The 25,411-nt window shown below is 36.1% G+C and overlaps 3 protein-coding genes across 8 annotated transcripts; all 3 read right to left on the bottom strand.

Moving 5' to 3' along the window:
* Positions 1 to 924: 924 nt before the first annotated feature.
* On the bottom strand, positions 925 to 4,579 carry LOC103964940. 3 transcript variants are annotated; one of them, XM_048581472.1, is made up of 3 exons: positions 4,464 to 4,579; positions 3,014 to 3,552; positions 925 to 1,550 (listed from the first exon to the last, which is right to left on the bottom strand). In XM_048581472.1, exons 2-3 carry the CDS (start codon positions 3,477 to 3,479, stop codon positions 1,501 to 1,503), a joined length of 516 nt encoding a protein of 171 aa, XP_048437429.1. In that variant the 5' UTR covers positions 3,480 to 3,552; positions 4,464 to 4,579; the 3' UTR covers positions 925 to 1,500. The 3 variants fall into 3 exon arrangements, with proteins under 3 accessions (XP_048437429.1, XP_048437428.1, XP_009376216.2); XM_048581471.1 differs by having other exon boundaries at positions 4,277 to 4,549; XM_009377941.3 differs by lacking the exon at positions 4,464 to 4,579 and adding an exon at positions 3,637 to 4,269.
* A 5,509-nt stretch (positions 4,580 to 10,088) lies between these two features.
* On the bottom strand, positions 10,089 to 15,202 carry LOC103964942 (kinesin-like protein KIN-4C). The gene is given in 14 exon segments (XM_048581468.1): positions 10,089 to 10,438; positions 10,566 to 10,580; positions 10,694 to 11,143; positions 11,354 to 11,379; positions 11,382 to 11,488; positions 11,591 to 11,653; positions 12,746 to 12,819; positions 13,126 to 13,157; positions 13,254 to 13,344; positions 13,465 to 13,536; positions 13,717 to 13,797; positions 13,885 to 14,001; positions 14,082 to 14,198; positions 14,546 to 15,202. Coding segments are annotated over 14 exon segments (1,473 nt in total). The 5' UTR covers positions 14,651 to 15,202; the 3' UTR covers positions 10,089 to 10,315.
* Positions 15,203 to 15,418: 216 nt separating this feature from the next.
* On the bottom strand, positions 15,419 to 24,975 carry LOC125475959 (kinesin-like protein KIN-4C). 4 transcript variants are annotated; one of them, XM_048581465.1, is made up of 28 exons: positions 24,819 to 24,975; positions 24,485 to 24,678; positions 24,141 to 24,287; positions 23,892 to 24,044; positions 23,556 to 23,806; positions 23,101 to 23,279; positions 22,783 to 22,907; positions 22,338 to 22,374; positions 22,140 to 22,231; positions 21,934 to 22,050; positions 21,724 to 21,837; positions 21,566 to 21,649; positions 21,217 to 21,424; positions 20,387 to 20,499; positions 19,917 to 20,015; positions 19,727 to 19,840; positions 19,537 to 19,653; positions 19,377 to 19,457; positions 18,800 to 18,871; positions 18,635 to 18,728; positions 18,527 to 18,558; positions 18,101 to 18,186; positions 17,776 to 17,847; positions 17,447 to 17,674; positions 17,149 to 17,281; positions 16,935 to 17,021; positions 16,217 to 16,783; positions 15,419 to 16,059 (listed from the first exon to the last, which is right to left on the bottom strand). In XM_048581465.1, exons 2-28 carry the CDS (start codon positions 24,593 to 24,595, stop codon positions 15,733 to 15,735), a joined length of 3,840 nt encoding a protein of 1,279 aa, XP_048437422.1. In that variant the 5' UTR covers positions 24,596 to 24,678; positions 24,819 to 24,975; the 3' UTR covers positions 15,419 to 15,732. The 4 variants fall into 4 exon arrangements, with proteins under 4 accessions (XP_048437422.1, XP_048437421.1, XP_048437424.1 ...); XM_048581464.1 differs by having other exon boundaries at positions 24,485 to 24,949; XM_048581467.1 differs by having other exon boundaries at positions 18,647 to 18,728; positions 24,485 to 24,949.
* Positions 24,976 to 25,411: the final 436 nt, after the last annotated feature.

The following is a 25,411-nucleotide window of genomic DNA, read 5'->3' as shown; positions in this document are numbered from 1 at the left end:
TTCAAAATAAATCATTATTTGAATTTCTACTTGCATCTCACTTCAATTTCCACCAAAAACAAAAGCACGTCTTCCCCCACTGCATGAAGACCCACTCAGACACGATAAAATCCCAGTATTGGTGCGCGTTGCACGAGGGAAGGTTTCAAGTTTTGGAGTTGCTAGGTATTTTTACATTGTTTTGAACATAACTTATTCGTTATAACTTTGAATTGAATTTTGTCTGCGCCTACGTGTTCGTTAAACGAGTACTATTCGAAAATAGTAAAATAAGAGTGAAAAGTTAAAGGAACATTGAGGTCCACGTGGAAAGTTTACGTGGCATCTCAGGGACATTTTAGAAAATTCATTGCTGTTGAGAATAAAATACAATAAATCTTAGGACAGGATGTCACAAATTGATCTAGCTGTTCAAACCAGCCAAACCAAACTAATAAAGCAGTTCGATTCGGTTTTGACACAAAAGCATAACTTTAGTTTGGTTCAATGCAAATTAACCTATTTAAAACCTACATAAAACCAAACCGAAACGACTATTTTAGTATTGGTTACAACCATTTGCATTCATCCCCCAAATAATTACTATTTTAACACAAGAACAAAGGTGCCATATCCCACAAGCTTAAGTCATTACATCTTAGTTTATTCCACAGCTAAACTAAGTCATCGTAATTTTATTCTTTTACTTTTATCAACAGAATGGAGAATTCGAACTTGAAATTGTCTTCCCATGTTGAAACGAAGCAGTACCGCTAAACCAAAAGTTAGTATTTCGTATTGAGTATTGAACTTTGATACCCCTTCTTTTGGATGAGATTATGTCACTCATCACTTAACACATAGAACTTATCCAATACATTGGAAAGTGATCTTAGATCCTTCAAGGATTTGGAGGGAGGGAGGGAGAGAGAGCGAGCTATCACATTATTTACAATTTTTTTTCTTTTAATTATTCACAAATTGTTTACAACATGAATTATTTACACAGTACACATATGTACAATAACATTAGGAAGAAGCTCTTCTATTTCACCTAATATTTACAATTTCTAAATTATTCACAAACAAATATTAGGGGTGAAGTATTAAGCCGCCTAGCTCTCATGCTTTCACATATTTACATCCAACAATCACAATTAAGGCAAATAATTCACATATCATCATCTCTTTTCCTTCACTTTTCTCAATTTTCTTCATTTTCTTCAGAGTTTCTCAAGCCAAAACTCTTTTTTTTTTCTTTTTTTTTTTCGTTTTCGAGATTTTAGCTATACACATAGTGGTGCGGTACTTAATTTTGAACTGCGAGAAAGACGGCAGCAGCAGCCTCCTTCCCAGCCAATCCCAAGGCAAAGGCAGCAGGAACGCAAACCACCTTCCAGCAATACTGGGACTAGAATCCTCCATAGCACGCCAAGTCCGCTACTCAAAGTTATATTGGCAATTCCCCTACTACTAATAGGTAATTACATCAAACTAGGCCGGCATCCATTTCATCCGGTATCAACCGTTTCTCAGAGAAGAGAGCCACTCTTTCATATATTTCATGCTCTCTGCACAACCAAGCAAAATGCAGAGAACAAGTCAGCACTGGATGTTCATTTTACTCATGAAAAGCATTTTTCTAGTGAGAATCAGATACATTTTTCTTTTGCATATGACTAGAACGCAATTGCATCTCAACAAGAAAGCTGAATAACAATTACCACAAACAATGGTCCAATCCATATATACCACCACTTCACGACACACACTATCGCAAACAAACATGAAATAGACAGACATGATCAGATAAACAAAGTATGGGATTCTGGTGGAATAACGAGGAAATAGCCACCAAACAAAGCCCGTAAGACACCACAAATAGGAGCAATGATAATACCAATAAATCCATCATGCCCCCCATTCTATCTACCAAGTACATTTGTCTCTGAGATGTGAAGATGCGAATGCAAGGAATAAGGACTTCTTAAACAAACTTATGATAAAAGCAAAGTATCGTCTTCGTTAGCTTAGTGGATATGACAATCAATTGAACTTAACCTCCCTTCCCAACAACTCCAATCCCAATAAGCCTCCATTGAAATATAGAGCTTCATTACTACTATAATAAGTGCCAAATGTTGAAATATATAAATTCAGCAGCTAAAAACATTTACTAAGCATATGCAAGGTGCCAAATCACATAAAACTGAATCTGGACAATCTCTTATATTAAAAATTCAAGAAATATTTGAGACCATGCATCCATTTCTTTTAAAGTCCCTGAGTGCTTACTTCCACTTCTATTACCATTGAAGTTTCACTTAATGTCGTAGTTTTAGTTGAACTGCAGCATCAATATAACGACTGGTAAAATTTAGTGAGCATAAAATATGCATGAAAATCTGGACAAAATGACAGGACAGAAATAGAGGAAGCCAATATTCACCAAATTAAGCTAAATTTCAACCATTAACTTTTATCACATGTAGACATAAGATCTAATTGTATGTGATATGTGTCTACCACCCGGCACTCAAGTTGTGCCAATATCTATTGATTATCAAGTCAAGAAAAACGCCATTTCCTAAAACTTGTGTTTCTTCGGTGGATTCTACTATTACATAGAATATTCCTAAACTTAGCCAGTTCAAAACCTAACTTGTAAATGCTCTTTTATATCCCTTAAACAAAAAAGTTGCAACATTAACTCGACGTTGTTTATAACAAAAAAATGTGATCCTCACTTAAAATTCATATATCCGATGCAATAACACTAACGTTAAACCAGCCTATAGTCATTGGGAATCACTTCCTTTTTCCCCAAAATAACAACAGAAGCTAGAGCTCCATTTCTAAAGAGGGCCTAAAATCAACAGGTATTAAACATTTAAAATTAATAAGGTTTTCAAAATTTTCATATCAACTATGATATGGTATTTCATCAAGCAGGATACATGAAAGCATTGCTAAAAAAACGTTTGTTTTTGTTTGTAATAAGAGATCAATAGTCATGTAAGGCATAAGCTGTTACCATCTGAATAACCATCTGGGATGTTCCCAACAGTGCTCAAGAAATTGTTCATTGAATCCTTCACCATATCATGAATAACATGGCCATAGCATGGAACCAGCACGGCAAAACTATCGTCTGCATCGTCATCACTAGTGAACCCAGGTCCAAGAGGCTCCAACCATCCAACCGACCAATCGGAGTCCTCAGACTCAGAACCAGAAACACATACACCCTCAGATGGCACAAGAACAACGTCAAATTCCCTATCAATTTTCCGTTCTTCCCGACTACGCCATTTGCGCCTCACCCTTCTCGACGATGATGAGGCCATATTTGACCCCTTCACCGAAGAAAACTTTAACGTATCAGTTTCCCGCATGCCCGATTCAGGGGAAGAATTTAAAGAGGACCCCTTTGGGACTATAGGCTCTTTTTGCTTTCCACTCCATAACGACCATGAAAGCTGGGTAAAAGCCACAGCCATTTCCACTCAAAGATCTCTTTCCAGTTGCGCAAAGTATCCCGGGCTTAACGAGTGGAAGTGGAAACGGTTCAACCTGTCCATGAAATGTTCATAACAACAGAATCAATCAATGTATCAATACAATCAATTCTATACAACAGAAAAGGAAATTGCTCACATTCATAACATATATTAAGAAAAAGCTGAAAAAGCTTAAACAGGAAATGGCATCAGCAAAGTATGATTCTTTTGGCTGAGTCAGTAAAAGTTTCCGATTTCTGAGAAAGTCAAATGTTCCCTCTAATGAATTTTCTCGGCAACCAAACAAAAGATAAGGTAAAACAACTGCTGTAAATTCAATGAATATAGACGCGCAATACCAACAAACCGAATCCGACCCAGAAAATCTTCCTTGTCAAAAAACCAACTTTCCCAAAGAAGAAAACACGATTTTGCCAAATTTAGCCAGGAATGCAATTAAGGAATGGACAGATTTTGGAAATTACAGAACCAGAAATAAAAACAGCTCAATCCCCTTTACAAGTTCAAACGCACAACTCAATCCCACAAACAAATCCTACAGAAATTCACGGAAAAAGAAAAACACACTATCAAATCGAAAACTTGACCAAAACCCATGTTCTAATTTTCGATTTCGTAAACGAAAAACCAGAGAACTGGGCAAAAAATCGACACAAAAGTTAGAGCATTTCGATCTGTCTTGCTTCCAGAAACAACTTCTCCGCAAGGAAAATTTATCTGACCCGTCCTAATCTAAGTAGCCCAGAAAATTGGGGAAATCAAATTAAAATGCTTGCCTTGTGGTTCAAAATTGGAATATCAAATGGAGATTCAAAGCCGGAAACAAAAGTATCAGAAATGTCTTTTTGTTCGAGACGAAAAGATCGAAGGAACTTTTAATTTTTATATATAAATAAATATATATACACACACTTCGGAGCGTGAACTAGATTTAATTTTTCAGGGGTTCTGCAAGAAAGTAACCCTAATTTTTCAGCTGTGAGTCTTCTTCAGTCAGAACTGAGAAAGGGGTCAAGGAGATTGGGCCTTCTTCTGCTTTCAAGACAAGGGCTATTATGTTGTGCAACCGAGTGATTACATTAAGGGAAGGATGATCGTACACGCAAGTACCTTCGGAAATATTGCATTTTTTCTCACCACGTTATTTATTACGGTTGAATTAAATTTTGAAATTGTGTTTATTCACTAGAAAGATATTTAATTTAAACTCATTCAACAACGATAAATAAATTGACAAACAACATCGTCATTTGTAGGTGGTGAGCAAATATTCTCCTTTTCAGGTCAATTTCTTTATTTTGGTGAAAAAAGCCGGGTCAAATTTGTGATGTTGGAAAATAAAAGAAATAATTGATGGTAGATTTTTTTTTTTTTTTGGTATCCTATTTTAATATCACACGAAACAGCATGGTATTTTAGAAAATAAAAAATTTGTTACGACAAAAATAGTAAAATAAAACTTGCTTAGGATTGGATGATTATTATTATTTTTTAATTATTACAAGCTTACTTGAGCTATACTAAAAGGTGGGTTTGAATTCAAAATGCAGTTCGTTGAAGTAAAAGTTGATATTCACCCATGACAATCTACTACTTCCAATTGAAAAACTGTTGAGTAAGGACTTCCATGTCATTTTACTGGTTAGTCAATAACTCATAGAGGGGATCCATGCATTCGTACCCTTCTTCCGTCTCACGGGAGAAGGGCTTCTATGACTGATGGCACGTATGCACCATCAATGTTGCGTTTTGTGATATGATATATTGTCATGTGTAAGTATATTGTCACATGACATTTTATTAACAACAAAGGAGTTTATAATAATAGTATACTCTTTTTTTTTTTTTTTTAAACGGTAGATTTTGTTATATTAAATTTTAAATTAGTCATCAAGAGGTTCGAATCCACACCTTCGTACAAATGTTCAACTCTTGGTAAAGGGCCACTTGTTACAATAACAATATATTCATTTTATGAAAATTGTAATGTGTAAACAATAGAATCAATTAAGTTTTAAGAAGAACCTCAACTTTTTTAATAAATCAAACATATTCCTAAGGGTGGAAAATTAGCTAGACCAATTCGAGCATTTTTATTTGATATTATGAATTTGTTTGGAAGTACTTTTAAAAGAGTTAAAAAGCGCTTTGATGAAAGTATTTTTGGCTTCCTAAAAACATTTTTTTTTTCAGAATTTACTTTTATTTTTATTAAAGATTGATTTCAAAATCACTATCATCAAAAACGGTTTCAGTCATTGTAAAAACATTTTCAAACGAGCTATGGAATACTAAGGTAATGTTAATTTATTATTTATGTTTGACATCAAATTCCCAAATGAGTGAACATATATCATTAGTCATCTCATAATCAACCGGTCATTTTTTATGATTGTCATTTTTTATGATTAATATTCACCTGATTCACGTTTTGATGGATTCCTAGGACACGAGGTGTGTGGTTATTTGAGAGACGGCTGGTAAATTTTGGTGGCTTGGACTTTGGATTTGACCTGAATTTTAAAGGCCATTTGCCGTGTGCTTGTGTTTCAAGTAACCTTATAACCCACTTGTTGGGTAATTCCGCCCTTTTGTTTAAGATTTCTGAGGCCTACCGCCTACCCCAAGAGAAGAATTTACCAAACCAATAAACAAATAAATAAAAATAAAAAGAATAGAAATTGCCATGTTATGGGAATTGATAAACGTGTTTCACGAATCTATCATTTTTGATACATGCTATGTTAGGTGAGGAAGAATTGAACACAAAATCACAAGTGAAACAATAAACAATTTCCTTGCGTATTTATCTTTTAAAGACAGGTGAATTATCATCGTGAGAGAAACAGATGTATCTTATATAATATTAAATTTATATTCTTCTCACAAATGTTGAAACTTAGTCACCAAATTAGCTCATCGTACTACAATGTGTTAAATCCACGTCTCAATACCTAAGCTGATTGAAATGTATGAGATTAGAATGGGATCAAATTTGAATAAGTAAAACAAAGAATGTCATTTGATGAAGAATTAAAATATGCTAAAAGAATTTGGTATTTATAAACTTGTAGTAGTATTATTTGTTTCTTGGAGTGCAAGAAACTTTGGTAATTCCCATCCCTTTGAATGAGTACAGATAACGCGGCCACAATGTTATTTGCACTCCTCTCCTTCCCCTATTCTCATGAATATATAGTGATGCTAATCTTTTGTTTATTGTTTAACCTTCGAGGTCCACGACTTGTTAGACAACATTTAAAAAGCCGATTCCCCAGGAAAGAACTTTCGTTTTTTGTTATTATTACAGATATATATATATATATATATATATATATTGTTTTAGATTTTTTATTACAATTTGAACTGCGAGAATAAGATTCGAATTTTGACCTCAAATGCGAGGCACAAACTATAAACCCTTATAATTTAGTTAGAAAAATTAAAAATATGATATGATTGAACACACTAAATTTTTTTTATTCTACACCCTGTATGCGAAATTACGATATCGCGAAATCATGTTTGATTCTAATTAGTATTAAGGTCTAATGTTACTCACATGAATCACAAGTACATATTATATTTAAGTTGAGTTTGATATTTTATTATCGGTTGGGTTATTGTGTCGCCTTACCGTTAGAGTAGAATATCTCCCTCTCATATCAATGGTGATGACATATTATATTTGCGTTATTAGTCGGCTCATTGTGTGGCCCAACTCAATCCCTCGTACCCTTAGTAGAATATCTCATTTCCTTTAGTTTAAAATATCATCATATCAAATAAAAATATCACTTATATGATCTTACAAAGGATATTAGTTGATCTAACAAAGGATATTGGGTGACTAGTTTATCGACTTAAACAGTAAAATTAGGAATAAGTCTTCAATAGTTTGGACTCTGCCTTTATATCATTAGCTTGACAAGTAAACAAAATAATGTTTTTTTAATTCGACCATGACCGTTCATTTCTCATACTATTGAGTAGGCTGGTCTATTGAAGAAAAATTGATAAAAGTACCCTTCCAACCAAAACAGCAAAAGAGGGCCATCGAGTGCTGCTACCATACGATAATTGTATGGCCTGTGCATGCATGCGTACACAATTATATGTACCTTATAATAATTTCAATACTGGAGGAGTTGTCCATTTCATTGGTTTTTAATAACAACGGACAAAAATTAAAATGTTAAACAGCCCATGATTTATGTATAATATATTCCCGACAATATATAACGTATATGGCTAAGATCTTTGATCTTTCATGTGCTAACTTATCTCATGCATGTATATTCTATGTGTCCATACAAAAATAAGTAAGGGTATAATTTTGCTTTCATCGTCCACTTCCAAAGAAGAAAGATAAGGATAAATGGATGAGTTTGTACTTCGGCCACAAAGCGTCGAAGGCCTAGAACCTTCTCTCTTCCAAAACAATCTGAAAGTACGTGTCACCAAGAACATAAGGAAAATGATCGATCTGTAGCTTAGGATATGACGCGGGCCTCTTGTCAGATTCTTTGCATTCAATCATCCAATGATCCATTGAGATTGATGGTTTGTTGGTGCTCTTCTGCCTAATTAATTAATTAAATTAGCCAACACCAACGATGCACTTGGCATGCCGATGATTCTGTTCCATATATGCCATGACGATCGGAGTACATATTAAGGTTTAACGTTAGCACAACGGGCATTTCACGCCATTGAGGTTTATAATCGATTCTAAATTGTTTCATAAGGTTTCAATTTTTTTTATTTTTTTTATTTTTTGTTCGAATCAAGCTCTACAATGTTTCGCCAATCTACTAATTTATACTTTTTTGTTTAAGTTATTTGTTATTAAATAACGGTGTGACAATGTGGGATTCATCCCTATATTGATCTTAGTGTGTTCTTTTTGAAATGATTAGTGGGTTTGGAGGGTAAACGTTCCTCCTTTGTCACGTCAATAATTAATAATTGATTAGACGATCAACTTATAACACAAAGTATAAATTTATTCAATTTTAAAATGTTTAGTAAGAGAAAAATAAAACCTCGTAATCCATTTTAAAATCGACCGAAGCTTAATAGTCCATTCTCAACAAATTTGATTACGTAACACGTTATATATTTTAACTTAATATTACGTGCATGCATTTCACGCATTTTCTTACCCACACTCGGACGACAGCCCCATCGCAGCAGAATTATATATGTGAATATTCTTTGCCCATGAAATTAATTCAATAGCTTAGCTTGGCTTTTGAAAGTCATTGATTGCAATTTGCCTTTCTTTGCATGCTTTACTTAATTTGCAGCAAATTAAAACTGCTTTTTTTTTTTTTTTTCTTCCTTCATTGGTATAGAAATATGACTCCTTAATTTAACAATTTACAATAAGTACAATATATATAAGGTTTTTTGTTCGAAATAAAAAAGAAAAAAATATATATATATAGCCACATAGGGCTTGACATAACCTATATATGGAAAGAATTCTAAAATAAATACAAATGTAAATTACATTATTTTAGTTACAAAGAGAATTACAGTTTAATTAATTCTACTCTAACATCCCAACACACCCTGGCAAACTTGACTAGCCTGATCGGACTAATTTGGAGCAGAGAACACCATTCCGTAGTTGATGAAGAGTCTTGGTAAGCAGGTCAGTGGACTGATCATTTGATATATAACAAACTAAATGATTACCAAGAGCCACGTTTTAACGAACTAAGTGATAATCAAGTTCAATATGATGTGTGCGAGCATGATGAACTGAATTAGAAGCGAGGTAAATGGCACTAAGATTGTCACAATGCAAAAAGACAGGAAAAGATAAGCGAACCCCAAGCTCATGAAGTAGAAGCAAATCTAAATGGTTGCGACACATGCATGAGAGAGAGTGCGGTATTCCGATTCAAGACTCAAATGAAACACAATCGGCTGTTTTTTAGAGCACCAAGAGATGAGATTAGAGTCAAGATAAACAAGGTAGCCAATAATGGAACGACGAGCATTTGGACAACCAGCCCAATTAGCACCAAAATATGTAGACAAAGTAGCGGAAGCAAGTTGAGGAATCAACGTAACACTAAAATCCAAAGTACCTTTGACATAACGGAAAATCCGTTTGGAGGCAATCATATGAGCAGTGCAAGGTGAACTCTAGAAATGGGCAACAATATTGACTGCAAAGGAAATATCAGGGTGCGTGGTAGTGAAATACTAGAGGGAGCCAACTAACTCACGGTATGGAGTGGAAGAAGCCAAGACGGACCCATGAGAAGCGGTGAGAGAAATCCTGGTCGCCAAACGACCAGATCATACCCTCGAACAGCCAGCTTCTCACTCTCGAACACTGCCATCTTTTTTGGGTTATAAATGGGGAAAAAATGGTTGTGGCGCGAATAAGAAGGAAAGAGCTGCCGACCCTAATCCAAATAGGAATAGTCGAATAGGGAAGCAATAGGAAAGCAAAATATTTCTACCGTCGTTACTCGTTTTTTTCGACGTGTTCGTGTAGATTGAAAGGAATTTTAATTTTACTCTATTATTTGTTTGACACAAAAAAAATTCTGGATTAGTTGGTCATGGTAACTAGATTTCAATTCGAGACCAAAATGGCATTCAAAGCGAAAGAAGAAAAAACTGAATGGTATTTCATCCAAATCAAAGACATCTCTATCGTAAATCCGACTTTCTATCAATTATATCTGAGAGTTCAACACGGTGATTCTCTCAACCAATGCCTCACTACAGTGACTCTCCTTCTCCATCACTGTCTCGCTACAGCGGTTCTCTTTCGTGACGAAAATTTTATCTTAACCTTCTGCTTGCATTGCACCCTCTGCTCCTTTTTTGCCTTCAGCATTTACATTAACAAGTCGAATTGCTGGCTGTCGTCCCTTTTTATTTGGGGCAGGTTTTGAAGCGTCTGCATTCACCTATAGGGTTTAAAATTTTCAGTCAGAGAGCAAGGAAAAGCGTAATGAAATGCTGCTCCAAGGGGGGAACCCCAGCAAGCAATAAAGTATTTTTCAATGCCAAATGGCAATTAGGAGTCAGAGGTACCGTAAAAACACAATTCTGAAACGCAAGGGTAAGAAAATTATTAGAGAGGAGAACAATGTACTCGCTATAAAACATTTTAGTTCTTTAAGAAAAATAAAGCGGGATTCAAAAAGGATAATGAAGCATACCAGTAGGTTCCCAATATCAGGTAATAGTTTCTTTCTTGGCCCAAGATTGTCATTCGGCTATGCAGGCTTCTGAACTAAAGCATTCTGAAGTAGCATTGCACCTTGATAAGCCACTGAGCTATCCTTCTCCACTTCAGTTGTATCTGAACAGTTCAAAATGCCATCAACCGTCTCTGATTGTGACGACTCATTCAACTTAATTTGAACTGTCAATCCCCTATTGCTGCACTTAGAGGCAACACAGCCACATGATGCCCCAGAGCTGCCACCCGTGGATCGACATCTGCATTTCATCGTCTTGCACAAGGAACTCTTACTGCATGACCAGCACACTGTTGATGCAGTTTTAACTTTTACAACGTTCGAGTTTTCTGAGGCAGATGGGGTGATGTCCTCCACTAACTTGTAACTATTACTCCCAACAGAAATAGAATGTTGGCTCATAGTTCCCTGACCATCAGATATCATAATTGAAGGTGTGAGAATCAAGGAAATCACATTTTGTATTTCTAATCGGGGAATGTAGTTGTATTTGATTAAGAACCCTGAAACTCATTCATTCCCTCAAACCATTATATGATTCAAGCTCCAGAAAGAAGATGAATTGAAGTTCAAAAAAATTAAGACACGAAACATGGATTCGCATTTAAGTGCACTAACCTGTGACTTATTCCCAACATCAAGCGCAGCCTTAGTTGTCCAACCATACTACTTAGACTAACGAATTGTTCCTTCAGATCTTTTATACCTAAATCCTTCTCCAAGCAGTCATCCTCTTGCTCCTGGCATGTGCACCTTAAGATGGCAGGGGAAAAAGGGCAAGGTGCAGAAGCAAAATACATGGGGATAGTTTACGACAACCTTGCAGGAACAAAGTTCAGAAGCAAAACTTCTCACCTCGGCATTTCTTGCTGCTGCGCCTCAGCTTCATCCTTCAGGTTTTCAGCTTCCTCAGCCATCCTACAAATCCAAAATGAGAAAGATGACTTTCTAATCTGATTCTGTCTTGTACGTAAAAACTGGGGTTTAGGAAATTTTATCCCACAAGAACTCTTAAGCAGAATCATTCAAAAAAATTCCAACATGTATGAGAACAAAACACAACAAATAGATAAGTCAGTCATGCATACCATATCATGTAACACAAGTACCCTTAAGAGGCTTGGAAAAAAAAAAAATTAATAAGGAAATGCACATTTTAGTTTTCAAAAACTTTGTTTGAGTGACATTATTGAACTACAAAATCAAAACTTGCAAACCTTAGTGTCAATGCAATATCTCATACTAGTTATTCTCAACTCTCAATTGAGAAAGTAAGTTTGCTCCCCTATATTAACTTGGGATTACTTTCATTGAAGATGTATCACGGATATATATACATCTCATCCAATTTATTATAATTTCTGAACTTCTCATCTATTCATTTCTTTTTGCATAATGAAAATAGTATTGACCATTGATAAGGTATCAGTCATTCAAGAATGTAGGAGCACACAGTAAGTTTTATCTTTCATTGCAATGGAAAAATTCAATCATGTAGTATGCCAAATGGATTTACGATTGGTGTTTGACACTTGATTAGATGTAGCAGAGTCTAAAAGGATCCGCCAATCTAATCCACCTACACCTGATAAAAGAAAATTTGGATAAACAATTTCAGTGGAAAGATTTATTGCCCTATGCGCCTGGAATGAAATGCCAATCAATTTCTTTTAGTTAGATACCTGAAAACCATAGAAATTCATCTGCTAGTGGATGTAGAAGGATCCAGTAGGACGAGTAGCCAAAGCAGAAGTAGCTCTGCTAGCTAATGATTTTTTCCTAACTACTACGAATATTGTTAAATATTTTGCGCATAAGCTCCCTAAGCACAAAGTTTTAACTTGAAAGTATAAGTGACGAAAATCCTGTATGCATACATAAGTACATAGTTTCTAGCAGCAGTGTTGACAATGCATTGGTTTTTCTTCATATTTAAAAAGATCATAGAATAATGGACGAATCATTGCAGTCTCTTAGACATAGAGGTTTCAAGAAATCTTTGGGACTCACTCTTCTATATGACGTTCATATTGAGCACATAGTTCGTGTAACTCTGCTGTTTCGTTAAACTCATATTCAGTACCCTGCACCAATTATTTAAAATGTGTCAAAAGTACTTGTCTGATTGTGTTACAATGAAGTCCTAAGATGCTATTAAAAAGACCCATTTCCAATTGCATCTTTGAAGATGAAATGAAGGGAATGTCATTTCCAGTTCAACTAGAAACACAATCAGAGTACATGTGATACAAGTATACTACAAATAAACTAATGAATCAGTTTACAAGTATACATGTATGAGCAAACGCACCAAAAACACACACATGCATACATACACAGACAAACACACATTCAACAGTTCATCACTTCATTGTTTGGTTCTGAAGTACCTGAATTGCTTCAATCTACCCATTTTTAGCACCTACATGAGTTTAAGAAAAAATGAGGGAGTACATTTAGTTATTATACAAATTCAAAAGAAATTAAAGACAACTCTACAGGTTTCTGTTCTGACCACCTTTTTTGTGCAACAAAGCCTTGCGAGATTCTAACAGCTGCCTGAGCCGTTTAGTGGCCATGAAAGCTTCCATATTCTTTCGATGCAAAACCAGAAGCAGAAAGAAAAACACTAAGAGAACTGATTCTCTACAAGTTGCAACTACTGGAAATAAAAGTTCCATCAAGTGGTTTATCCATAGCATCTTATTATAAAAGAAATACAAATTTACCTTCTTCAGTCTTTGATTGGAGTCCAATAGCTTATGCATCTCATGTTCATTCTTCCTACCCTCTTTTTTGAGCTGTTGATGCATAATGATATCCAAAAAGATTTCATATACCTCTATATAATATAAGTTCCGCATAAACTATTGAACACTTTTCCAGACATACTAAACAGACTAAGCTAGTAGCTGGTATATATAGTTCCATAAAGGTTATCGAAAATATGCTAACTTAGTACATTAGGGAGACGCATATACCTGAAGAACTTCTTTTTCCAGGGAAACCCTTTGCAATCTGAACTGCACAGACTCAAGCTTCATCTTACATTGCACTTGAACCTAAACAGCACACAATTTGTCAATGGTGAAAGAACAAAATTTAACAAAATTTCATACAGGAAAGCCTCATAACTAACAAAATGTCACCTTCTGAGCCTGCAACCTCTGAATCTCGAACTGTAACTGCTTTGTAGGCTCATCGCCCCTTCTTCTAAGAACCGAGAGTTGAGACTGAGCATCTAGCTTCTTCGTCAACACTGCAACCTGCACAAATGAATTATAGATATAGAACCTGCAAAACCATTTTTGAACACCTCGTCACAACTTCGAGCATAAAAATCCACCTGATCCTCAAGGAAAGTCAACTTTTGAATGTAATCCTCTCTCAGCTTTTGAGCACTGCTGTCACAAGAAGTGGATGAACCATTTGCTAGCTTGAATCTCAGCTCCTCAAGCTCCTTCTGCCAATTGTTACCAAAAGCAAAATTTAAGAGCTTTTCGCACGTAAGTAACTCGCAAATCAGAACCTAAAAGAACAATGGCTGCCAGAACAATTCAATTAGATTCAAATCAGCCAATCAGACTCAACTCAAGTTAACTTTCCCAATTTCACTCCTTTACCACATTTCTCGCCACCCAAATATAATTCGGACGCACAACTCCAGAGAAAACTCAATCAAATCAAGCATGAAATCAAGGGTTGCCAATTTTCTTTTCTTTTCTCCATCAATTTCTCGGCAACCAAACAGACTCCCAAATTTAGGGGAAAAAAAATGAAACCGAAACAAAAGTAGAGTGAAAGAGCGACCTGATATGCTTTATTTTCAAGCTCCAATTGGTGAAATTTCTTCTCGTAATCATCGCCGGTGGATGCGTCGGCGGTTCGCTGTGCGCGGCGGTTGCCTTTCTTCATCGTCTGACTTCCAAATCGGCGAGTTCTCGAGTGGGTACGGATCGGACCCGAATTCTGCAGTGGAGTGAGTGAAGCGAAGCGTTAAAGTACGCTGAAGAAGAAGAGGGAGGGAGGAAGGAGGACCCAACAATATACCCTGTAATTAAATAAAATAAAATAAAAGGAGGGAAATTTCTGATTCAATTTTGCCAGGTATGAGTTAAATGAACGTTGACTAACTCACCTACATTTAGGTTTTTTTTTTTTTTAAGAAAATGTTATTAATATTCTAAAATTTTTATTACACACTTTAAATATTTATTTAAAATAAAAAATACAATTGCAAAGTGTGCATTATAAAATTTTTAAAGTCTCAATAACAATCTCCTTTTCTAAAACTCAAAAATTTGAATTCAAACAAAAGAGAAAAAAAAATAATAATAAGGTACATACTAATAAATACCCAAAATTAGGAGTGGAAATTCGTGTGAGCCGGTCACAATGTTTCTATTTAAAGAGACGTGTCATTTTGTGTTTTGTGTATAGACTTGATTAACTTGGGGAATATTTTTGCTTACCACCCTCAAGTGATAGTAACACTCACCGTTCTATTTCACTACTGGATGAATTTAAATTCGAAATCTATGTAATAAATTGACACCCATCTCAAAATTTAAACTCATTTAATAATGAGTTGAAGAAGTAAAGCAACCAAAACGCAAAGACGCGGGAAGTTAGGCATGTTATGTGGGTCATTTACACACATCCTTTCCGAAGAAAATCACGTAATTCAAGGAAAACCATGTCTAATCTCATTGATGTGGTGGATTAGATGTTCGCTAAATGGAACAGCGTGTCTACAAAATGCCAGTGAAAACGGTCCCGAGTCCTGAGCAACATCGTCTTAGCAACAAAGCCAACAAAGGCCTAATCACCTACATCTCGATCTTCATCAATCAAACACAAATCAAGGCTCCGGATCGATAAATCCTCATAGCCACAGTAATTTTGCAATCACTAGCAACCTCAAATCCTACGTGGCTATGACCCACCTGCTTCACGCTGCTGGTATAAGATAATGCCAACGAAGGAGGCAGTGGAATTTACAGGTGGTTTTCCTTCTCATCTTTTGTTCTCTTCTGCCGGAGAGGGCTTCTTGGTGCAGGAATTCCAGCTTCCTTGTTGGCATCCGATTGCTGTGGTTTATCAGCATTCCTGTCTCTAAATGGGTTGCCGCTGTTTGATGTAGCAGCTGATCGCATGGCTCTTGGTAGCTTCATAGGGATGCTTGCCTCTTCTCCTTTGTTATCTGGCCTTCGAGGTGCTTCAGCAACTTCTGGCTGCGAGGGAGGCGGAGCATTTGTAACAAGTTGAATGGTGGATTTTCGCCACTTCTTTCTCTGGTTAGGCTTTGGTGCGTTGGATTTGACCTTCAGTTGATAAAACCATCAAAACGTAAGCCAAAGTGAGTGTAAGACTTGTGAAATAATTAAATTCTGAAGCATCAACCAAGAACAAATTGACTGCACAGATGATAAGGGGCAAGTGAAAAGCAATTCGATTCTATCAGGCGAGACTAAAGTATACCAACGTATTTCCAATTTCGGAAAGTGCCTTCCTTCTTGGTTCACCATCATCAGTTGGCTCACTAGAGTTATCAGCTAATGCATTCTGAAGCAACCTTGCACCATGAGTAACAAGAAGCTGATTCTTCTCTGCTTCATCAGTCCCGATCTCATCTTTAATCCCTTCAGACACCTCCACTTGTGCAGATTCTTGCGCCACAAGTGAAGCTGATTCTCTATTTGAACACTTTGTAGCAGCACAGCCACATGATAACCCACAAGTGCCTGCGGAAGATCGGCATTCACATTTGCTAGTTTTGCATGATGAGCTTTTGCTGCAAGAGCAGCATACGCCCGATTCACTTTTCTTCAGAGACACGATCCCATCACCTGAAGCATCTAATTTGAAGCATCCAAAATTCTTAACTTCTGACTCATTATATCCTCCCCCACTTGAACTTCCACTTTTGGATTTTCTCTTTTTAGATGGTCGTTTTCTTGACATTACCCAGTCGCCATCCTCCTCTGCATCAGATTTTTCTGAATCAGACGTATCCATATCCTCCCAGATAAATGACGCCCGGTTTTCCTAGATTCACAAAACACGTCATATAAAGATTAACACTTATGTCAGTTGTAATCAGGAAATGGCAACAAGTATTTTAAAACAAAAACAATAAAGAAAACGTAGTATTAAGCAGCATGAGGAACTTGCAAAAGATAATGTCACCCGCACGTACCAACTTGCGCAAATCATACTTGTGCCCACCATTGTTTAGGTCCGCGTCCTTAGAACAGTTCATGGCGAATTTCTTCAACGCCTGATTCTGCTAGGAATCGCAAACGATTCAGAAAATTAAAAGAAAAATGAAAGGAAATAGTCAAATAACTACAGGAAGATAGAATAATCATGGTTTCACATTGGCAACCACATAAGCTAATCTAAGACTTTACCTGATGAACAAGTTCAGCCCTCTGCATCTCTGATTTTCTAAGCAAACTACTCAGGCTTACAACTTTTTCCTTCAAATCTCTTATTTCCAAATCCCTCTCTCTGTATGCAACTTCTTTATCTCGTAACAAACACCTTGAAAATCGAGAAAACATTTATTTTCAGTGGCATTCCAAAGTAAATACTCAAGGTAAAAACAATTACGCTGACAAGCACACTGAAGTTTTTTCCCTCAGACAAAATTATTAGGAGGAATATTTCTATTCTGGTAAAATCTTTGACCTAAATATAATGTATTACCTGGAGGAAGAAGCTAAATTGAACAAATGATTCATCAAATTTTTTGCATCAGCAAGAGACCTAACATGGTTCCAGCGTCCCCTCCCAGTAAATCCCCGCTCGCGCTCTTCTGCTTCTGACAATTGTGATGCCATAGAAACCAGGGTGCTAGATGAAGTAGCAAGCATGTTTTCAAGTGCATAAATCCTTGAATTTCTCGCCCCAGGAGACATTGATTCGGGGTAATCACTACAATAGGCACCATTCAAAAGAGAGAGATGTATGTCAAGTTAGCACCAAATAATAAAGTCAATTTGTTCAAATAGAATATTCATCTACAAAACACTCACCTGAAATTAGTTCGTTTTAACATTTCTGCTTCTTCTTTTAGCTTTGCGACCTCCTTGGCCATCCTAGCCCGCCTGAAATACCAAGAGTTAATTAAACTGATTCTGCAAAATTGTGACTGAGATAGAATCTCTTACTCTAACAAACAGATATAACAGAATTCAAGGATTAAAACAGCCAGCATTCAATATGATTCTTGGCACAACTAAATACAACATTTCAACATAATATTACGGATGGCATCCTTTTCAAAGTAGTCAACTCTAAGAATCTCATAGACCATTTAAGTAAATATATAAAGTAGTCTTCTAGAATGGAAAGACTTACTCTTCCATTTGACGCTCATACTCAGATCGTACTTCATGCACCCGAACTGTGACTTCAAGCTCATGTTCAATTGCCTGCATCAAAGCCTGGATGCAGAAATATTACATACAGGATAAACACAAACCGGTCGTAAACAAATCAACCAAGAAGTTACTAGCCGTGAATTGGACAATTCTAACCCTATCTCAAGGCTTGCAGTTTCCACATTGTAAGAACACATATCTTAGAAAAAAATTCAAAGCAAGATGCTGAAGGTTCATTATCAAGCGATGTGATGCTTCATCCAATATGGCGTAGATTATTTGATGCTATCATTTTGTGTACAGCTACAGATCTACAACATTAATCCATCATGCAAACAAAAAAAATCCTTCTGATAAATGACTCTTTTATTCCTCATCAGATACTTTAGAGAGTGACAAGTACCTGAACTCCAGGACCATGTCCACTGCCAGCTCCTGCATAGAGTAGTAACAAATTGTTAATACCATATAATGACAAGAAAATAGAAACAAATGAGGTATATCACATGACCAGAAATTTCACGTGAAGAAGTCTTTCGCGATTCTAAAAGCTCTTTTAGCCTTTTTGTGGCCATAGAAGCTTCTTCTGTCTTCCGTTGCAAAACCTGACATAACGTGGAGAAAAATGTGAATATCTTTGAATAGATGAAGTACAACCTAGCAATTTATTTCTTACCATTTTTTGCCTCTGATTCAAAGCTAACAGTTTATGCATTTCATACTCATTCCTCCTCCCCTCTTTCTTAAGCTGATAATTGACAAAAATAAAAAGGAAGATTTCATTAACTCTCAAATTTCAAAAATAGATAACGTAGATAAAAGAGAAGGCATTGCAGTCATACGGTAAACTACACTATGCATAGCATCATATAATTGTAACTTGTTAACACAAAAGAACAAATGTTTTATTTGGGGGGTAGCTGTGGGGGCGGAAAAGGTAGATTTCTGCCAACCCAACAGATATAAAAAGAATAAATAACAATTCAAAAGTTAGAATTAACTTTAAAATGATTTTCCAAAATGATGTAAAATTCATTTTCTAGATCATGGTTGCTAATTGCTGTTGACAATCTAACAGTAATAAAATGTGTTTGTATATCATGATTTGTAAACAGTATGCTAGGGAGCACCATCACTGATCCACTTGCACATTCCAAGATCATTTACATGATAAGCAGATGACCAGTGGATGTGGCTATACTCCATCATAAATCAGTAATCAAAGATGCATGCAATTCAAAATTTTCAGATACCTGAAGAACTTCTTTTTCTCGTGATGCTTTCCATAGTCTGAACTGCTCAGACTCTTGTTTAATCTTGTGTTGCAGTTGAACCTAAGAAAAAAAAGATTGCACTTAATAATGAGGACAAAACGTGACTAATATCTTTTTGCATTATTCTTTCATATCGCACCTTCTGAGTCTTTATTCTCTGTATCTCATCCTGAAGTCGCTTTGCAGCCTCATCACTTTTTTGTTTTTGTCTCAAGAGTTGAGCTTGAGCATCTTGCTTCTTTTTGAGCTCAGAAACCTGCAAAGAAAAATTCAGCCCAGTTGTCCAACATATGCAGTTTCCATCAAAAGGTTAGGGCATTTGCATTCACCTGCCCTTCAAGGACATTCAACTTGTGTAGATAATCTTCCTTCAACTTTTGAGCACCATCATCAGAAGTAGATGATATGTTGGAAAGATTGTGTTTCAACGCCTCAATCTCTTTCTGCAGAACCAGAATAGGCAGATTTATAAGCCAGACCTTTGCATCACAGCACAAGTATTGCAGGAAGAAAACAAACCTGCAATGTTTTCTTTTCAAGTTCTAACTCCTGAACTTTCTTCTCATAATGTAGTTTAAGAACCGAGGTATCAGAAGTAGTAAACCGCTTCATCTCAGCCTTGAACAAGTCAAAGTAACCAATTTAGAATAAAATAAAAACAAATGATAGAACCCCACACCAACAGCAAAAACAAACAAGCATACTTAGACAATAGCAGGATGTAAAGAAAAACTCTTGAAAGTTAAACAGACATCTTTAAGAAAAAAACGAGATGCCAACAGTTAAGCATGCCATTCAAAATAATATTTAGTGAAAGGTTTCTTCTAATTTATGGATCCCCAAAACTCCATTTCAAAGAAGTAATCCAATGAGGAAAGGTTCGCTCAACAAGAAATCGCTTTAACAAATCCAATGATTTGAAGTTGTCCAATTGAAACTGCGCAACCAAGATAATTCAACCACTTTAATCAAAACTTAAGAAACCTTACCTCCTTCTGTTCAAGAGCTTTGTCCAATTCTTTGAGCTCCCTATCAAATTTTTCTTGAAGAGAAGAAAATTCTTGCTCCTTTTGCTCCTTTTCATGATCTTCAATCTCATCTACTAGTAAATCATACAGAAGCATAAAGATTTTATTAGGATAATAACAATGGTAAAGGTATAGAGAACACTAAAACAACCTCCAACCTACCAGCTGCTAAAACATAATAAAAGGCCAAACGTAATAAAAATATAACAATACAACACAGCTATATAACATAAGAGTTAAAAGAAGCTTACAATAGGCATGAATTCGAAACAAAGGTATATCAAGAAAATCGAAGCACACAGTCATGCATGTAAGAAACTCTATCCCACAAGCCCTTTGCTTCCTCCCCCATAGAATCCTCAATAATCCTCTTATTTTATAAAGAGTAAGTCTCATATTTACATGGACATTACAAGTTGTAATTACAGGAAACATGCCCAAAATTATTTATCAATCCAACCAACTAGCAATCCACAGCTTGAAATACATGCCAGCAAAAAACACAGATTTGTTCTTTCTGCACTAAGAACAAAAAATACATCAAATAAAAATGAAAAACTGACAAATAGTTCTTCATTATAGTGTACAACCAAATCAAACGAGTATAGAAGCAAATAATCAAAAATAAAACAAGTACACATGAAAGCAATTTGGTGTTAAATAAAAAAGGAAACAGTACACATGAAAGAAGCTTGGTGTTAGATGAAAAAATAATGTACAACCAAATCAAACAAGTATAGAAGCAAATAATAAAAACCAAAAAGACATAAGACAAAGAATTTCTTTTCTACCTGAAATATCCCCAGCTTTAGTATCATAATCAGATGAATAGTCATTGATAGAGGGGAATAAAATATTCTTAGAGCGAAAGCTGTCATCATCTGACTCAGCACAGTCAACAAATCTCTTGTGTTTTGAGTTGTTTGAGTTTTTCAAGCACAATAACTCCCCTTCTAACTCCTGAATTTTTGACACGTAACCTTTTAGCAAGTCATAATCCTGCAAAGAGTTTGAAAGCCATGTCCGAGTTCAGATTCTTGATTATCAGAGAGAGAGAAAATTGTGCAACATGAAAAACAAATGCATACTACCAAATAATAAAATATAAACAAATAAATAAAAAAATCACTATACACCAACCTGAACTGAATTCGAGTCAATCTCATCCCAAGATTTACCACTTCGCGCTGATTCAATCATCATGGCCAGTTTATCTTTTTCAACCTAAAATATTGAATATTAGTGAAAGCCCACACGAGATTGATCAATGACATGAGTTTATAATTATTTACAGAAACCTGAGCATCAAGAGCACGTTGCTTTAGATGTTCGCATGAAACTCGACGTTCTTGAAGCTCGTGCCGCAACTCCAAGTTGCTTGCTTCGAGTAATGATACTTTGTGCTTCAGAATCTAAAAAAGTTGAAGGTCAATGAAAAGTCTGAAAGCAATAAACACATAACCTTACTGATAAAGAGCGGTTGTTATTACTACTTGTCATTCATATACCTGAAGTTCCTCAAACGGTGCACTGGCATCGCCACGATAAAATAAAAGTTCAGTCTGTAACTGTTCAATCTGGCTTCTCATTGTTTGCAACTGAGCTGCCATGGGATCACGATTGACCTATATAATCAATAACAAACGAAAAGATCAGCAGAAGAAAAAAAGAACCAAACCTTAACAAAAAATCATTATATTGCACCAAAACTTACAATTGCCTTATTGTGGATGTTGCGAGCACGGTTAGCATATTTCAAAGTATTTAACGTCTCTTCAGCATTTGTGTCAGCTGGACTAACACAAGCTAGGAAAACAGACAACGAATTTTGGAACAATAAGTATTGGATCATTAGAAATGCATATCTTAAAGAGCCAATGAAGCTTTACTCTAACAAACAAAATCAGCATACCAATCATCACAGTCTTACTGTTTCCTCCGAGCGAATCCTATAAATTCACATTGCAAAGATTAGTCAAAAACAGTACCAAGGCATCTTTCATTTTATTTATTTACAGTGAGTGAAGGACTTCGATTTGGAAAATAACCAATTATATTTTTTTAAAGTCAAGTTAAATTTTATTATTATCTACCTTAACACTTCAAGCCATCGGGAGTCAAATGCTAAGTAAATTATGATATACATATCATTCCGCCTAAGACAAACCAAAACCTCAGTTTAAGTTGTCTAAGGAAACTAAAATTCTGCACATTCTTCATTGTGTTGCTACTTTTTTCTCCTTGTCTAAAATAACCACAATGATAAATGCATCTGAACACGGCCTGAAAATATGTCTATAAATTTCAAGCTGTCATAACATGTATCACAAGAATTCAAAAGAAATTGATTTGCATGCCTGTAATAAACGTGTTAATTTGCTATCACGATACGGAACATGGCCGCCTTCTTTCCGCTTCTTTTCATCTCCCAAGGCACTTATCACATTACCAAGAGCAAGTAAACCCTTGTTTATATGAATGCCTAATACAAGATAAAATAAATGAATAATTAGTAGCCAATTCAAACCAAACAGAAAAAAAAAAAAAAAAAAAAAAAAAAAAAAAAAAAACAATTAAAGGATAACTTATCTCATTTATTGAAGAACAGTGAAGTAAGGATTTTATTTTCATACAACCCTATAAGAAAGATTCAATATAAAGTACATCGTAATTACCTTCTTTCAACCTCATTCCGTCAGCACCTGTCCGTTTTGCCCGCTCAGACCCCGCTAAATCCACTAAATGGAGCTTGGCGCATAGGATATCATCACCAATATCGTCATTATTTGCTCCATTCACAGAGTGAGAAATCCTCTTTTGCTCCATTGTTATTGTAAATATTGCATGTGAACGGCTGCAATGTGAGGGGAGGAAAACATAAAGGATAATATGTTAGTTCAATTGTGACATGTTCATAAGAAAAAAATAGATTTAAAGAAAACAATATGATGCACATAATAAATGTTGGTACTACAAAATCTAATCATAACTTAAACAGATATAGATTTCAACACACCCTGAAAAGAAAATTCCGTTATTCAGAAAACAAATTACACATATTACTATAATTCTAACTAATTATCTACTTTTATACTATAAAACCATCTAATAGAAAGCGCAGGCATTGCACCTTGACTGGCTATTCATATTGGTGCTTCCAGTAGCACGAGATAATGATCCACGAGTGAGATATGACGCCATCTCTTCTTTTGTTCTAACCTCTGCCTCAGTGACACCAGCAAGAGTTATCCCTCCATTCACTGTTTCTCTAATTTGGATGGGCACTCTTGCCGGCGCAGGCTTTGCAGGTGCTGCCCCTTCATTTTTGGGCAGTGATGATGAATTTGGGTCAAGCAAATCAAACACTTCCTCCTTAAATATCTGCCGTAATACACATTCAATATCAACATTTAACATAATAATTTAAGGAGAAATGCTATTAACGAACTAATGGAAATCTTCATACCTCAATAAATGATACCCTGATCAAAAACTCTGTGTTATCTTTCGTTGTCTCAACTTTCTTAAATATATTTTCCATCACTTTGGGTATTATTCCACCATTACTTCCTTCTCCAGTATAGTTAGTCCCCATTGTATATGTCTTCCCAGAACCCGTCTGCAATATTAAATGAATTCAATTTTGTTACTTAGTATTAGCCCAAACATAAAGTTAAAAGAAACCCAACAACAAGAGTTTTCATAAACATTATACCTGTCCATAAGCAAGTACAGTCGCATTGTATCCATGGAAAAGGGCATCAACGAGCGGAGCAACACAATCGTCATACACCGCATTAGAAGGAAGTCCGGTGCTACCATACACATAATCGTATGTGAATGAATGTGTCCCAATTTGCACCTGCTCACATATTCCAATCATAAATCATTAGTTACCAACACATTCATATTTTGATTATCACAAAAAAATTGAACGTGCATTACACATTATGAATTCAAAAATCAAATAAAAATAACAAAGCAGCTGAATCTGGCACATCTGACATTCGAAAAACCAAGAACCAAAAGTTTAACCTAAAAACTTGAGAAAAAAATTACCTGGGGTTCACCGGGAATGACGGAAATGCAATCTGTGCAGCCTACCAGAAGCTCTGAGGTAATCAAGGGCCTTACATTGACAGCCACTCGAACACATTCCGAACTATCCATCTCGACCTAATGCGAAAAACGCTCTATCCCAAATCTAAAAATCCTAAATCCTCCGCCACGCCTCCAGATTGAAAAACGAATCCCTAATCAGAATCAAACACCACCGCATCAAAAATCACCAAACAAACTTCAACGGAACATTAAAAACCCGATACGAATCGGGATTGATAGCAATCGAAAAGAGGAGGAGGAGATGAAAAACGGATCTGGGAGGGAGCTGCACCTGAAGGAGGCCGACGAAAAATGGGATTTGCTTCCTTCCTTCCTTCCAATTTCGTTCGTTTGGTTTTGAAATGTGCGTTTGCGTTGTGCGGTGGGAGCAGAGAGAGAGAGAGAGGGGAATTTTTGAAAGCGGGCGTTTGGCGTTGAATTAAAGCGGAATTTAGAGAAGGCGGACAAGTCCGGATTCAAATTTTAGGGTGCCACGTGAACTGCGCGTGATTGGGCGAACGGTACTCTAATAATTAGCGGGGTTTAATTTTGGAAATGGCAGGGATTCGGGACAGGCTGGCCCACTGAAATGGTTGGTGGCGATTCGGGGGAGGGTGTGTATGTGGGGGTTTGAGTTGGGCCAAGGGCAAGAGTGGTGCTATAAGGTATCGTTCGGTGCACAGACGGGACGGAACAGAATGGGATAAGACGGGACAGAACGGAAAAGAACGAGACGGAAAGAAACGCAGTGGAGGTTCCGTGTTATGTTTGGTACGTGCAGAACGAAACGAGGCGGTTGTTCCGTTCTGCGTTTGGTAAGCGTACAACGAAACGAGACGGTTGTTCCGTTCTGTGTTTGGTAAGCGTGAAACGAAATCAAAATAT

The sequence above is a fragment of a genome, unplaced genomic scaffold (assembly GCF_019419815.1).
Source record: "Pyrus x bretschneideri cultivar Hongxiangsu unplaced genomic scaffold, Pyrus_bretschneideri_v1 Contig17, whole genome shotgun sequence".
In the NCBI taxonomy this organism is placed as follows: Eukaryota; Viridiplantae; Streptophyta; class Magnoliopsida; order Rosales; family Rosaceae; genus Pyrus; species Pyrus x bretschneideri.
This window is presented reverse-complemented; position numbering and strand designations above follow the sequence as displayed.

Bases quoted from the DNA above. Each gene is read 5' to 3' on its own strand.
- LOC125475959 (XM_048581465.1), bottom strand. From the start codon at position 24,595: ATGGATAGTTCGGAATGTGTTCGAGTGGCTGTCAATGTAAGGCCCTTG. The intron at 22,232-22,337 runs GTATGCTGATTT...CTGTTTTCCTAG, and splicing joins CAGTAAGACTGTGATGATTG to CTTGTGTTAGTCCAGCTGAC. The intron at 18,559-18,634 runs GTCATGTGATAT...TACTCTATGCAG, and splicing joins TTCTTCACGTGAAATTTCTG to GAGCTGGCAGTGGACATGGT.
- LOC103964940 (XM_048581472.1), bottom strand. From the start codon at position 3,479: ATGGCTGTGGCTTTTACCCAGCTTTCATGGTCGTTATGGAGTGGAAAG. The intron at 1,551-3,013 runs GTAACAGCTTAT...TTGGTTGTGCAG, and splicing joins CCCAGATGGTTATTCAGATG to AGAGCATGAAATATATGAAA.